The sequence below is a fragment of the Pelobates fuscus genome, chromosome 2 (genome assembly GCF_036172605.1).
Source record: "Pelobates fuscus isolate aPelFus1 chromosome 2, aPelFus1.pri, whole genome shotgun sequence".
NCBI lineage: Eukaryota > Metazoa > Chordata > Amphibia > Anura > Pelobatidae > Pelobates > Pelobates fuscus.
Window position 1 is genome coordinate 32,681,797 of NC_086318.1, and position 13,566 is coordinate 32,695,362.

Genomic DNA, 13,566 nt, shown 5'->3' on the forward strand with positions numbered 1-13,566 from the left:
GTTGGTTAACACAGCAGGTTTCACTAAGGGGGTTAATGGTTAATTGTCTTGAACCATATTCTTTGGGTGATTTATTATGAAATTGTATGCAGCAATTTCTAAGTAGAGTTTTCTGTCCCCATTCATAACAAAAGGTTGTAATAAATGGCTTTTCTTCCCTAAATGTTGGAGGCTTTGTGACCATTGATGGTCTGCTGTGTCTTTTAAAGGTTTTCAATACCAGAGACAGATTGCAGAAGACACAGACAGACAGTAATCATAAGACCATAGAATTCTTATTCCTTCAGCTTTGAACTTTCTTGTGTCCAATCAAACTTAATTTTGTAAAAACAAATGACAAACAATACTGTATGGCAATTTCAAAACGAAATTGATGGGGACCAATCTAGCCATTATGTTTTCTATATTTCTTAAAGATAATACATCATGTTCCAATAAAAAAAAAAAAAAAGGTTTTAGAGTTTAACGCTTCTTGGTAGAATGTTCTCTAACGTTGTAAGCAATATGTACTCAGCATACATAGATGGCTAAAATGGTTCTTTAAGTAAATAACTGGATCAATTCTTGACTAGTTAAGGAATTCATTATTTAAATAGTTAGCTTAGATGATTGGTAAATTAAGTGGTTACTTAGTTAGCTGGTTAAGGCGTGAACTTATCAGGAATCACTTTGTTAAAGAGTGGACTGATTGGGAATTTGACTGGTTAAGGAGTTTGTGATTTATGCCATTTACTAATTAAAACAGGGGTGTACAAAAGGTAGATGCCCAGATGGTTTAAAACCACAACTTACGTGATGCTTTGTCATTCTAAAAGCATTCTAAAGGCATGCAAAGCATCATGGGAGTTGTAGTTCTGCAACATCTGGGGATCTACCTTTTGGGCACGGCTGGGTTATAGAAATGAAATCTTAGGAATGTTGCTCGTAAGGGAGATGGTTGGTTAAAGTGTTGACCATTTAACTAATTAGCTAGTTAAGTTGGTGAATGTTTAACACATTTACTGGTTAAGCAGCTGAGTGTTTACAAAGTTGGCAGCTTAAAGTGCTGACTGGTTAAGGAGGTAATGTGAAGAGCTGGCCTTTTGATTTATTTTATTGCCGCTTGATATCGTTTAACATTCTCTGATAAGTGCATTGGACTTTCCATGTCATGCCATATAGCTAACATGTATGTTCTCATGTGTAGGATGTATAGGAATTTATTTGCATTCTTTGTAACTTAGAGAACCAATCCCTAAATTCTGTCTTTATAGCCATGCGGGTGATAAATCAAAGGCTTTTGGATGATAGGATATCACTGCTACCATTCCATTGTCACGGCATTGTATGACGTAATGAGTAGAAATTAGCTTGTGAGATGTGAGCAGGGCTGTTTTAACGCATGGGCATGCTGGACAGTTTCCCAGGGGCCCCACGAGCATAGGGGCCCCATAGGCTTGCCAACTTTCCAGTATATTATCCTGGGAGATTTATACAGAACCGTCAAAACATTTAAATGGACTTACCCCTACAGTATCAGCTGTTATCTGTTGATGTGATCTGGCTGTTGTGTATACATATCTTGGCCTTGACAAAAAACAACTTACTGTATATAACCAAGACAAAATTAACACACATACATTACTGAAGCCTTAAAGCTATGATAAAGCTCTTCTAATATTTTTAACAGTCCATGTCAGTCGAATCTCCCTGTTACCTAGTGAATGTTTCTGTGGATTAATTTCTGCTGTACAGCATGTTTTTTAATGTTTAAGCACTGATTTTGTTGGAGGTACCAATACATATAAGCTTAATTTTATGAATAATTTGCATTTTCCTTTCTGGTTGTGTAGGCCGAGCTCCAGTACACTGCGTTGCCGGAGGCATAATGCTGCTAAGACGGCCCTGGATGTGAGTGCATTAATTGGTCGGATCAGATATGGAATTATTCATGAAGTGAATGCCTATTTATTGACACCCTGTAAGTAGGTCAGTGATACAGGAATGGAGGGCATGCAGTTTACAGTACACTTTGGGCTATGCAATGACTTGAAACTTATAATCAAATAAGCATTGTGCCAAATGTAATAAGGAGAGACGGGGCATGTATTTATACAGACACAACACACACACTGACACAAACATGTACACACAGCACCAGAGCCGGACTAGGATAAAAAATCTGGGCATTTTTTATCCCCAGCGGCCCACTGAAAAGGGGGCGGGGTCAGATAGGGTGTGGCTTGTCATCCTCAATGACAAGCACACCCCATCTCAAAGTGAGCATGTTGGATCAATGCTCTTCCAAGGCAGACCAAGCGCAGAGCTCTGTTGAAGAGCTCTAGCATGAGAAAAGGGCCCTATATTTGTTCTGCACAGCGCAAGCAAATTTAATAACATGCCTGCGTTGTGTTTGCTTGAAACCTGTCTCAGGGGTTTCCATAAATGGGATTTCTGGAGACACTATGTGTTTGGGATCCCATTTCTGGAGACACTATGTGTTTGCTTACAAGGAATCTAGGGTGAGCATAGGGGATCCAGAGAGTGTATGTCAGAAATGCAGTGTGTGTAGATGGTGCAGCGTCTGTGTGTAGGGGATCTAATGTGTGTTTGAAGGATCCAGAGGTGTATAGGTTATCTAGTGAGTGTGTGTGTGTGTGTGTGTGTGTGTGTGTGTGGAGGATTCAGAGTGTATATAGAGATCTAGTGAGTGTATATCTGTAGATGATCCAGAGTTGGGTAAGGGATCTAGGGGTGCACTATGTGTGAGGAGTTCTGTAGTATATATACATATATGTTTGGAAGTATTTTGTGTGTGTGTGTGTGTGTGTGTGTGTGAGAGTGGTGCAGCATGTTTGGGGGCTGCTGTGTGTATGTGTGAGGAGTGCAGTGTGTGTGAAGGGTGTAGTGTGCATGTGTGAAGGGTGTAGTGTGCATTTGTGAGGGTTCTGTGTGTGTGAGGGTGCTGTGAGTGTGAGGGATGCTGTGTGAGGGGTATGTGTTTGTTTGTGTGTGTGTGTGTGTGGGTGCTGTGTGTGTGTGTGAGAGAGGGTGCTGTGTGTGTGTATACGTGGGGGTGTTGTGTGTGTGTGTGTGTGCAGCATGAGTGTGAGGGGTGCTGTGTGTGTGTGTGTGTGATTGTGCTGTGTGTGTGAGTGAGGGTGCTGTGTGAGGGTGATGTGTGTGTTAGGGTGTGATGTGTGTTAGGGTGCTGTGTGAGGGTGATGTGTGTGTGTGTGTTGGGGTGCTGTGTAAGGGTGATGTGTGTGTGTGTTAGGATGATCTGTGTGTGAGTGAGGGTGCTGTGTGTGCTAGGGTGCTGTGTGCGTTAGGGTGCTGTGTGAGGGTGATGTGTGTGTGTGTTAGGGTGCTGTGTGTTAAGGTGCTGTGTGAGGGTGATGTGTTAATGCCAGATTGTGTATTTATTTATTTTTCTATAATAAGAAAAAACAGGCATTATAGCCCCCCTCCCTTCTTACATGTAGCCTGGGAGGGGTGGTCCTGCTGCCATCCATCCCTGGTGGTTCTAGTGGTGAGTGAACTCTAACCATGGCAACGCTCCGGATCTCGCGAGAGAAACCTGGAGAGCTCCTCCGGTTTCCTCTCCTGGCTGTCTCCCTCCCCAGCCGGCGGCCACATTTGATCTCCCCACCGGCCTGTCATGGAACACAGCGGGGGCCGGCACTAGGATAGCGTTGGCTTTGCGTGGACCGATGGCCAGTCCGGGCCTGCACAGCACACTACACACACACTGGCACACGCATATACACACAGCACACACCACACACACTGGCAGAAACACGTACACACAGCACACAATACACACACTGGCGCAAACACGTACACACAGAAAACAACACACACTGGCACAAACACACAATACACACACTGGCACAAACACATACACACAGCAAACACACACACTAGCACAAACACGTACACACACATCACACAATACACACACTGGCACAAGCACGCACACACACAGCAAACAACACACACACTGGTACAAACACGTACAAACAGCACGCAACACACACACTGGCACACACACATACAGCACACAACACAAGTGTCTGTAAAGAAACACAATCTCTGTCATAAATTTTGTCTGGGTTTTACTGTGACCAACAAATCACACTTTTGAGAACCATGGCCTCACAGAACCGGATGTAAAGAACACTTGATAGAACACATACACATGTAATGTGCAGGTAGGTAGGAGCTATAGAGATGCTTTGCGTAATATCAGGCTGAGCACAGCAGGTTGGCCCCTCCCTGGGCATAGTCTGTTGTCACACATACACAGCACCTTCTGCACATTGAGCTTGGCTGCTGCTCCTGCTGCCTGTAAATTATTACTTGATGTTGTCTCAAGGAACAAGTGCAAAGAAAACTTGGAAGATCTTTGACACTCGAAGAGCCTACGGCAATTTTCATCCAGGATCAGCAGCTGCAGATCTGTTCTTTCAATTACAGAGAACGAGGACAAACATAGATTGACAACTGTATCCCCCAACACATTCTCTGAAATTGGGACTTTTCGGCGTTGCCCTGTAACTATCTACATATATCACTGGCCATGCAGGATACAGACCACTTTTATGAATCTACAATGCCTCGAGGATGGGCCAGTGAGAGAAGCCACTCAGCTCCAAGCAGCCCAGATAGTATGGATTTCAGCCCTGACAGACCATCCAGCAGGTCGTCGACTACACCATCCTCCCAATATGGGGCAGAAGATGGAGAGAAGGCGAATGTGAACCTTAGACCTCAGCTACACTTAGAACTAGCAAAGAAACAGCTGAAGAATAGCAACCCCCGATCCCCCACCTCTTCCACAACTCCAACCTCTCCTTACACCCCAAAATCGCCATTCTCCCCCAGCTACATCAACAATTTCTCATCAGTGACGTCCCCCACCTCTCCCCGCGAATACATCCAACCCTATGGGTTCCACACTCGACAACTGGACCCTGCTGGTCAATTAAACAACAACGAAAATGTTGACGCTGTTGATAATGGTGGTGAAGAGGATGACATATCTCTCTACGTCAAGGTAGGTAAATGACGGTCACTGTATAGGCTGAATTTGATGGACACATGTCTCTTTTTAGCTCTGTAACAATGTATACACTGTCAATCATAGTATCAGTGTTACTTGCGGTCAGTGGTGTGAAATATGTCTGCATGCATTTTGGTTAGAATAATAAAGAGGACTGGTTTATTAAGAGAATATTGAGGCTAAAGAGGTTATACAACCCTTGGGATTCTGGACAAAATCGCTCCTTAATCTTTGTAGAATGTAGACCAGAAACAGTTTTGGGCAGATCATTTTGCCTTGCTTTGGTTAACTCTTTTGATTTACCATAACAAAGCCAGCAGCCATGCAGAGACTTTTCTTTAAACTTCAAATTATGGAGAAATAACAGGGGGATTGACAGTTTGAGACCAACATAGCAGAAATGGAAAAAGTCAACTAATTTCCAGATTAGCTGTTTTGGTCTAAAATGTACAATTTCTCTGTCAATTCTCAACGAGTAGCAGTTTAGTAAATACGCCCTCTAGCAACATCTACAGTGACTTCAGACAGCTGTAGACACATGGATATTTATTTCCTATGTATTATTATGTATTGTATATACCGGTAGTAAAGCAGGTCTTGGGATTTGTAGATGCTGAAGACAGGACTAAATCAGATTAAAGAGTAAACTGGATGAATGAGATAACTATGCTAGAGTGATCATTGATTGGATAAATGCAAACTCCTATTAAATAATTAATACACAGTGTGTGTGGAATGCCAATATATGTGTTTTATTTACACAATTCAAGGTACAATATTGAAGATTAAAAGGTGTACACATTGATATGCTTTTCGGCATTGCACAGGTTAATCTTTTTTTTTTTTTCTGATAATTCTGCTGATTTGGCAGTCTATAAAATAAGCCTGTTATTTAGTGAATTGAAATCTATCAGAGTTAGTCAATAAAGTGAGAATTAGATATTTTATTTATTCATAAAATGTTTTACCAGGAAGGATATATTGAGATTTCTCTTGTTTTGAAGTATTTCCTGGGCTGACAAACACTGCCATGTTACAATAGGATACAGTATTACAAAACAAAAAAAAATACTATATATATATATATATATATATATATATATATATATATATATATATACATATATACAAACACATGTACAATATATATATATTTACCCTGTTTCCCTGAAAATAAGTCATCCCCCGAAAATAAGCCCTAGCTTATTTTTGGGGGATGCTCGTAATATAAGCCCTAACCTGAAAATAAGTGAAAATAAGCCCTAGTTCGCTAATTTATGTTCGGGGAGTTTTCCCCAAACGTAGATTTGTGGGATTCCATTCGCAAGTAAGCTAATCAATGTACGGGACGTTCCCCCAAACATAGATTCGTGGGATTCCATGCACTATTGAACTGGTCTTTGTTGGGGGGGAATTCACCCAAACGTAGACCTGCATTGTAGCACATGCTTGAAATTATTTTTCCCCTGAAAATAAGCCCTAGCATGTTTTTCGGGGGAAAATTAATATCATACCCAATCTTATTTTCAGGGAAGCACAGTATATCATACATAAATAAATGTAGCACATAATTGGTAATACATATAGTCATCCATGATAGATGCATGCTGTATTGAGTTATGTTGCCATAGATCTTTTAAACGATTATTTTAATTAATTCAATATTCATTTAAAGTGAATCTCAAATTTAAGGTCAAAATAGCCAAAGTGCAAAAAGTCAGCGATGCTTTCAATTCAGCTACGCTGGCTTTAATATTCACTCTGAATTCACACTATAGTAAATAGCCATGCAAACTGCAAAATGTACGCTAAAATCGACAAACTGTGCATTTATGCTAAAATAGCCAAACTGTACATTAATGCTAAAATCACCAAACTGTGCATTTACGCTAAAATCACCAAACTGTACAATTACGTTAAAATCGCCAAATTGTGCATTTACTCCAGTTTTTACATTTACTAAACTCCAATGATGTTTAGTGATGAAGTTAGAAGTTGCAGAGAATCGACATGAGAATGATTTGATTATTTTAGCCTCAAATTCGCATTTTCCTTGCCAGTTCTGTACTATTCCATGTATGGTCTGTAAACCCCAATATGTAATCAAAGAATGTAATAGAAGGTGGGTTCGCTGATTTATGTACGGGACCATCTTGGAGCATCTAATGATGGGTAAGTCCTGGCTTCACATGACAGAAAACTGCATTCTTAAACTGAAACCCAAAATTCCACAGCCTGCAGATACTGCACTCCTCCAGACCCTGGTAGTAATTTCATTAAAGCAGAATAGCTGGCTGGCCTGGCTGATATTGATGGGTATTACAGACCACAGCATCCCCGTGTCCATAGTTTGAGTGGCAAGGTCCACAGCAAGCTAGAGATGCAGGACTCCTGCATGTGGAACCCAACGCTTTAATACTGCTGCTCGACATACTCACTATGAGTGGAGTCAGCGATACTGTACTCTGAAGGCAGCACCATGGTAGTGTTGTTACAACAACTGTTAGTATATGGAAGGCTACATTTTAACCTGAATCGTTTCTAAAGACTGACATTGAGTTCTTGTAGAAGAGGGGTCCTAGAATGCTTCGGTAGAAACATTGTTGGAATTAGACACAAATGTAAAATTACAAATTGAAGCCTCCATTTAACAAGCTTACCAAATGATTCAATACTGTTAGTAAAAATGTCCACATTATTTATCAACAGAAGTCACCAGTAAAGCCTATCGGAAGTTTCATAGATACATCATTTGTAAAGTATTGGATCATTTGGAAAGGTTATGAAATCAAGGTGTTAATCTGTAGATCTCAGTTTACCACTACTCCATTTACTCCATTTACTGATTTTAATTCCGTTTGCTCCTGTAATTTATTGTTACATTAAAAGGCCATGTGTTACTTGTCAATTTCTTATTCAAACCGCAAGCAAATACTTTTAAACAAATATACTAACCAACATAAAGCAAAAAAATCTTTGAAATGTATGTAGCAAACATTTGTAGACTTTCTATAAACTTGTAAAAACAAGAGGAAAGTATATACACTAAAGGTGAAAAAAACGTATGACTGGAAGTGATCCCAGGTGTACTTCACAACCACCTAAGAAAATATACAAATATACAAGAAAAGTGGAAACCACCCAGAATACGTTTAAATATATATAGAATAGAATGACCTGTATATAGGTAGACTCTCCAAGCGTATGCTCTGTGTAAAAAAATCAAATAGCTAACATAGCGTAAAATAGTATAATATAGGGATGTGGATGAGTAAAATATGAATGCACTCACAAACGGATGAGAAAATCAGGCCTTTCACCCACTCAGGGGTACTGTGATGGATATAAGATGAGATATCGTCCAACCAAGTATGTAAAATAAAGGAAATCAAATATGGTGAAGTATGTTATAAAATTATATAAGACACATTTATTGGTCGCACTTACACATAGGAAGTATAAAAACAGCGTGTCTCCCAGTAATAATGGGACTCCTGGATGATGTTTTCAAGATGTCCACAATAGGAGTCTAGGAGCAACGATATGGGTACAGCAGAACATCAAAATAAACAAACATAAATATAAAAAAAGTCCACAAGGAATAAATCCAACGCGTTTCGTCCAGTAAGATGAGCAAGGGGCATGAGAGCTGCACACAGGTGAGAGTGTCTGCTTCAGAAAACACTGGCCAGTGTTTATTTTTATGTTCTGCTGTACCCATATCGTTGCTCCTAGACTCCTATTGTGGATATCTTGAAAACATCATCCAGGAGCCCTATGATTATTTGGAGACACACTGTTTTTATACTTCCTATGTGTAAGTGCGACCAATAAATGTGTCTTATATAATTTTATAACATACTTCACCATATTTGATTTCCTTTATTTTACATACTTGGTTGGAAGATATCTCATCTCATATCCATCACAGTACCCCTGAGTGGGTGAAAGGCCTGATTTTCTCATCCGTTTGTGAGTGCATTCATATTTTACTCATCCGCATCCCTATATTATACTATTTTACGCTATGTTAGCTATTTGATTTTTTACACAGAGCATACGCTTGGAGAGTCTACCTATATACAGGTCATTCTATTGTATATATATTTAAACGCATTCTGGGTGGTTTCCACTTTTCTTGTATATTTCTATAAACTTGGTCAGATTGCATTGTTGGGCACGACTCTCAGCTAGGAGAGTTTCATCAGTCCCCCTCCATCTTTCCCACCCATCTCAGTTTCAGACCAGTGCACCAATGACAGAAAAATGGCATCACTGCGCAGCAGCAGTTTAGGGAAACTGAACACTGGATTCTGCTCTGCACGATCACACTGATCAGACTCCCTCTCTTTTTCCCCTGTCAGTATGTAGCAAGGTGAAGAGCTCTTCCAACTGCATATGTGTAAATCTATCAGACATGCCCAATGCACTTGTCCAGCATTCCCAGGGATAGAACACTGATTGGTTAGATATTTGTCTCCCTGGAGTAGGTGTAAAAAGCATAACATATTTGCCTGCTTTTTTCAGCCTGCATAGTGAGGCAAGTGTCTCATTCAGAGCTAAAATGTTGGAATGAGACAGTTGTCCCAATGTGTTTTATGTCCCTTTAGAAGAACACTCTACACACATAAAGCCCTTCAGCTGCCTGTCATTTTGTAAAAAAATGTCAATGTGCTGATTTCAGTAACCATATGCCTTTTTTAATTGAGGGGCAGGAACAGCTCCCCTGGCTGTCATTTTGACAGGCTGGGAGGTTTTCTCAGATTCCATTAGTTCCACAGAGCTAAGCAGCAAGTGCACTAAGCTGGAGCGTGCCTGCCTTTCTCTCTCTCGATGAGCTGTACTAAAGCTCATATAGAAGTACTGGAAAGTCACGACCTGCGTACTCCCAGTTCAAGTACAGAAGCTTCTCAAAGGCTTCTTTCAGTCTGTGCTGGGATAACAGGGAAGGTTCACAGGCCTGCAGCTCTGGTGAGCTGCTTTTTTTTTTTAAATATTCCTTTTTTTTATATTCTGCAATGAAAACATGTAGAAAAAGTATATGCATATTTTCTATGGGGTTTATTTACTAAACTGTAGAGTAAATTAAAACAATGTCCAATTGAGTGTTCCTTTAATAATAATAACAACAAAGTATTTAACCAGGAAAGGTACATTCAGATTACTCTGGTTTCCAAGATACTTTTGCCCAACACCCAGGGATGTTACTATTACCCAATTTAATGGTACTCACTCATTCATTATTGTGTGATCTTTGATATTTATAAAAAGAGGTCAGTCCTCGCCTTCAGTGTCTCTGCTACAAAACAACGTTACACGTGACATTATTTGAGTAAATCTCTTCTTTTCAAGATCCTCTGCAGATCAACACAGTTAGACATCAGTTGCCAAGAAATGTTCCACAATGTTCTGATGTGTTTGCACATTGAATGATGTTAGTACAGGGGGTATCTGAACCTGGTCCACCAGTGATTTCTGGACTACATGTCCCATTAATTGATTATATGCCAACAGCTATCAAAGAATGATAGGAATGAATGTCCTGTAATTGTTGGAGGAGCATGCTTGCACAATCAATGTGTTAGTAAATACTATACAAAAAGGTATCATGGTAACATAGTATCAGGAAACAAATTAGATTTGCGTTGACAAATCATGTAGACAATCTATGGTCTATCAAACCGAAACGGGAAACTGATATACTGGGCTTCCATGGGAATTGTCCAGTCTGCCTGTTACAGAGCTGCTGTGTACGTAATCCTTGGCACCGGCAACTTTCAATAAACATGTATTATCCAAAATTCTGTAAACAATGTGGATGAAGCCACACATGGTGTAACTCAAACAAGTCTTAACATGCTCAACTTGTTCTCTGTAAACATATGGGTGTGTGGGCACATACAGAACAAAGACAATGCAATAAAATCATTCAATATCATGAATAAAGTTTGCGAAGTTTCTGTTCTGGGGGTGAGTCCAGTAGATAATATAAAAAAGAATCATTAATAAGTAGAAGAAACTAGATGAGCAATATTGTACTGTCTGAATGAACTGATGGTTAAATACATTTCCCTAACTATTATGACTGGGGGAGGCTTAGAGCTTTCAACGGAGGAGAAAAACCCACCCACGAGGACCGACAGGAAGGTTTCCCAATACACCTGAACTTTGTGTAGGCTCTATACACACTGACCAGTCCTCCCATCTACTACTGACAGGTCTAATATTTATTAATGACCCTCTGTATAAAAAATATCAGGTGAATATATGTAATATGTATTATTTAATAAATCTTTATTGGTCACATGTGGAATTTCAGGTAAGTAAATACATTGCATTAGATTAATCTAAACAATAGATATTGAAACGTCATAGAGAACACTATTCTCTGTGCTAAGAACAAATTATTTCCCAGCATGCACCTGATCTTCAATTCTCTAGTTTTAACAACAGATCATTTAGAACCAGAGAATAATCTCAATCAATGTCTATCGGCCCTCAGCGAATTTAACGCTGAGTTACCGCATAGAACCCTCAGGTGCATCCACATTTAATGTACTACATGTTCACAAAGCACAACTCCTAATATTCCTAGCCAGTGAGTGTATCATCCAAAATGATATATCCTATTGCTGGTTTATTTAAGGATACAGCTACCCACGCACTTGTTACAGCTGACAAACAAACCTGTTATCACCAGGGCTACTTGACTAAGCCCTATCTTCTAGTGGAAAGTTATTGCAAATTATAAAATGTTATCTAGGACAATCCCGTGTATGTGAGTCCCTAGTCCAATTTGCCATAAACAAAGCCACTCCTGGAGCTCACAAGTCTTATTTCGGTTGATGCAAGGGCTACGAATTAATTTTTATCTGCACAAGCCTCAGAAGAATGCCAAAACTCCCCCCTGATAAAACCACTCACACTTATTGTCATATAGACACTGCCACCATCTTGGCAATTTAAAAATGTGGAATCCTGGATTAAGCTGCCAAAATTAGCTTAACAACCTCAAACACAATTTAGCATTCATTTATTAGAAAATGCCATGCATTGCACGGGTCTTATGCGTGAAAAAAGCAGAACTTAATAAAGAACACTTATTATGAACAGGGACAGTGACAACGCATACATCCATGAAAACAAAAGATAATAAAATCAAATTACACTAGGCAAACAATTGAAATAAAAATGTAGAAATTAAACGAAACCCTGCTACTCACTGTACTAGTGAAGTAGCACTTTTTTCGTCCCTAGACAGCGCTTGGTTTTCGCGGTACGAATCCAATCAAACAGTAGCCTTATATTTTTGTACACATGCACCTGATCTCAACACAACTGGGTCTCTCGGAACAAATTAGGTTAACTTATACCACCTAACCAGTAGGTGACATCACCGATTTATATCTGCCTATCTCAGATCCTTGTAGATTATAAACTTGTTTGAGAAGTCTTTCTTTGTTTTATTTCCATAACTGTAAAGCACTGTAAAATATGTTGGCACTATATAAATGCTGTTAACACACCCAACAATCTTGATCAACGAATCTGGACGCGTTTGGTGTGGCCCTGATAGGGCATTGCCCGTGGCACGAGTCATGTTAATAGTGATGACCAGTCCCCAGCCTTCAGGACCACACAGGGAGCTCTTAGGGCCTGCTACTTATGTAGAGATATGTTGGTGCTGTGCTTCCCAGGGACAGTTCCCTAGTGTCCCCAGATGAGGGACACCAGTGAACTAAAGTGGGGTGGTGGGACAGGACCCCAAAATCACGGCTGTCCCTCTGAAAGTCTGTTGGCGTTCCATCCAACTAAGTCCACTCCATTACATAATCTCTGAATAAAAAAGGTAGAATTTTCTGTAAACCATTAATTACACTTACACCATGAAATAGGCTTTCTTTGCAGTTTTCGATTTTAGGGAAAAAGATCACAAGACACAACATCATATCGTTTACTAACATGCAGAATTTTTTTTTTGTATGACCGAAGGCTAGCCGATTTATACCAGAAGAAAGAGAAAAGACATACTTATGCATTGTTATTTATGTGTAAATTTTTTACACTCACGCAATCTCTTGAGTTCATTATGATATGAGTAAGTAACAGGTTATCTAGTTTATTTTCTTCTTCACAATATAACTGGGTAAACATTCTAGATCATTGGGATTGGTGTTTGACCAAACCTTCTCCTTTATCGTCTCCTTTCAGTTTCCTATTGCATTGTTGCCTACATGACATTACTGGAAGCACTGTTAGTATAGTTATCTGGGATACTTTGTTAACATGCCCCCACTAGGTAACCGATAAGCTTTATCATGGAATCCACTCTACACCTTGCCCTGGAGACAGAGATTGGACAGACTTTATTAAAACACAATCAAACCATTTTTTGTTTAACCAAATGTTTATTCTGTATGTGTTGCTCATTCTGTCTGTATTGCCTGCAGTGGATCAACACAATTCTCATCCAGCCTCTTCTTTTGTCACAGTTTCATAGAATCAACCTGTTCAGTCTGGAA

At 39.7% G+C, this 13,566-nt stretch overlaps 1 protein-coding gene across 1 annotated transcript in view; it reads left to right on the forward strand.

The window, feature by feature from the left end:
- Positions 1–4,317: 4,317 nt before the first annotated feature.
- The window catches only part of CLIC5 (chloride intracellular channel 5), a 131,888-nt gene continuing 122,639 nt past the window's right edge, over positions 4,318–13,566 (forward strand). Inside the window, exon 1 of the mRNA XM_063442057.1 lies at positions 4,318–5,038. Coding sequence (XP_063298127.1) covers positions 4,562–5,038 — 477 coding nt within the window. The 5' untranslated portion in view covers positions 4,318–4,561. The remainder of the gene's footprint in view (positions 5,039–13,566) is intronic.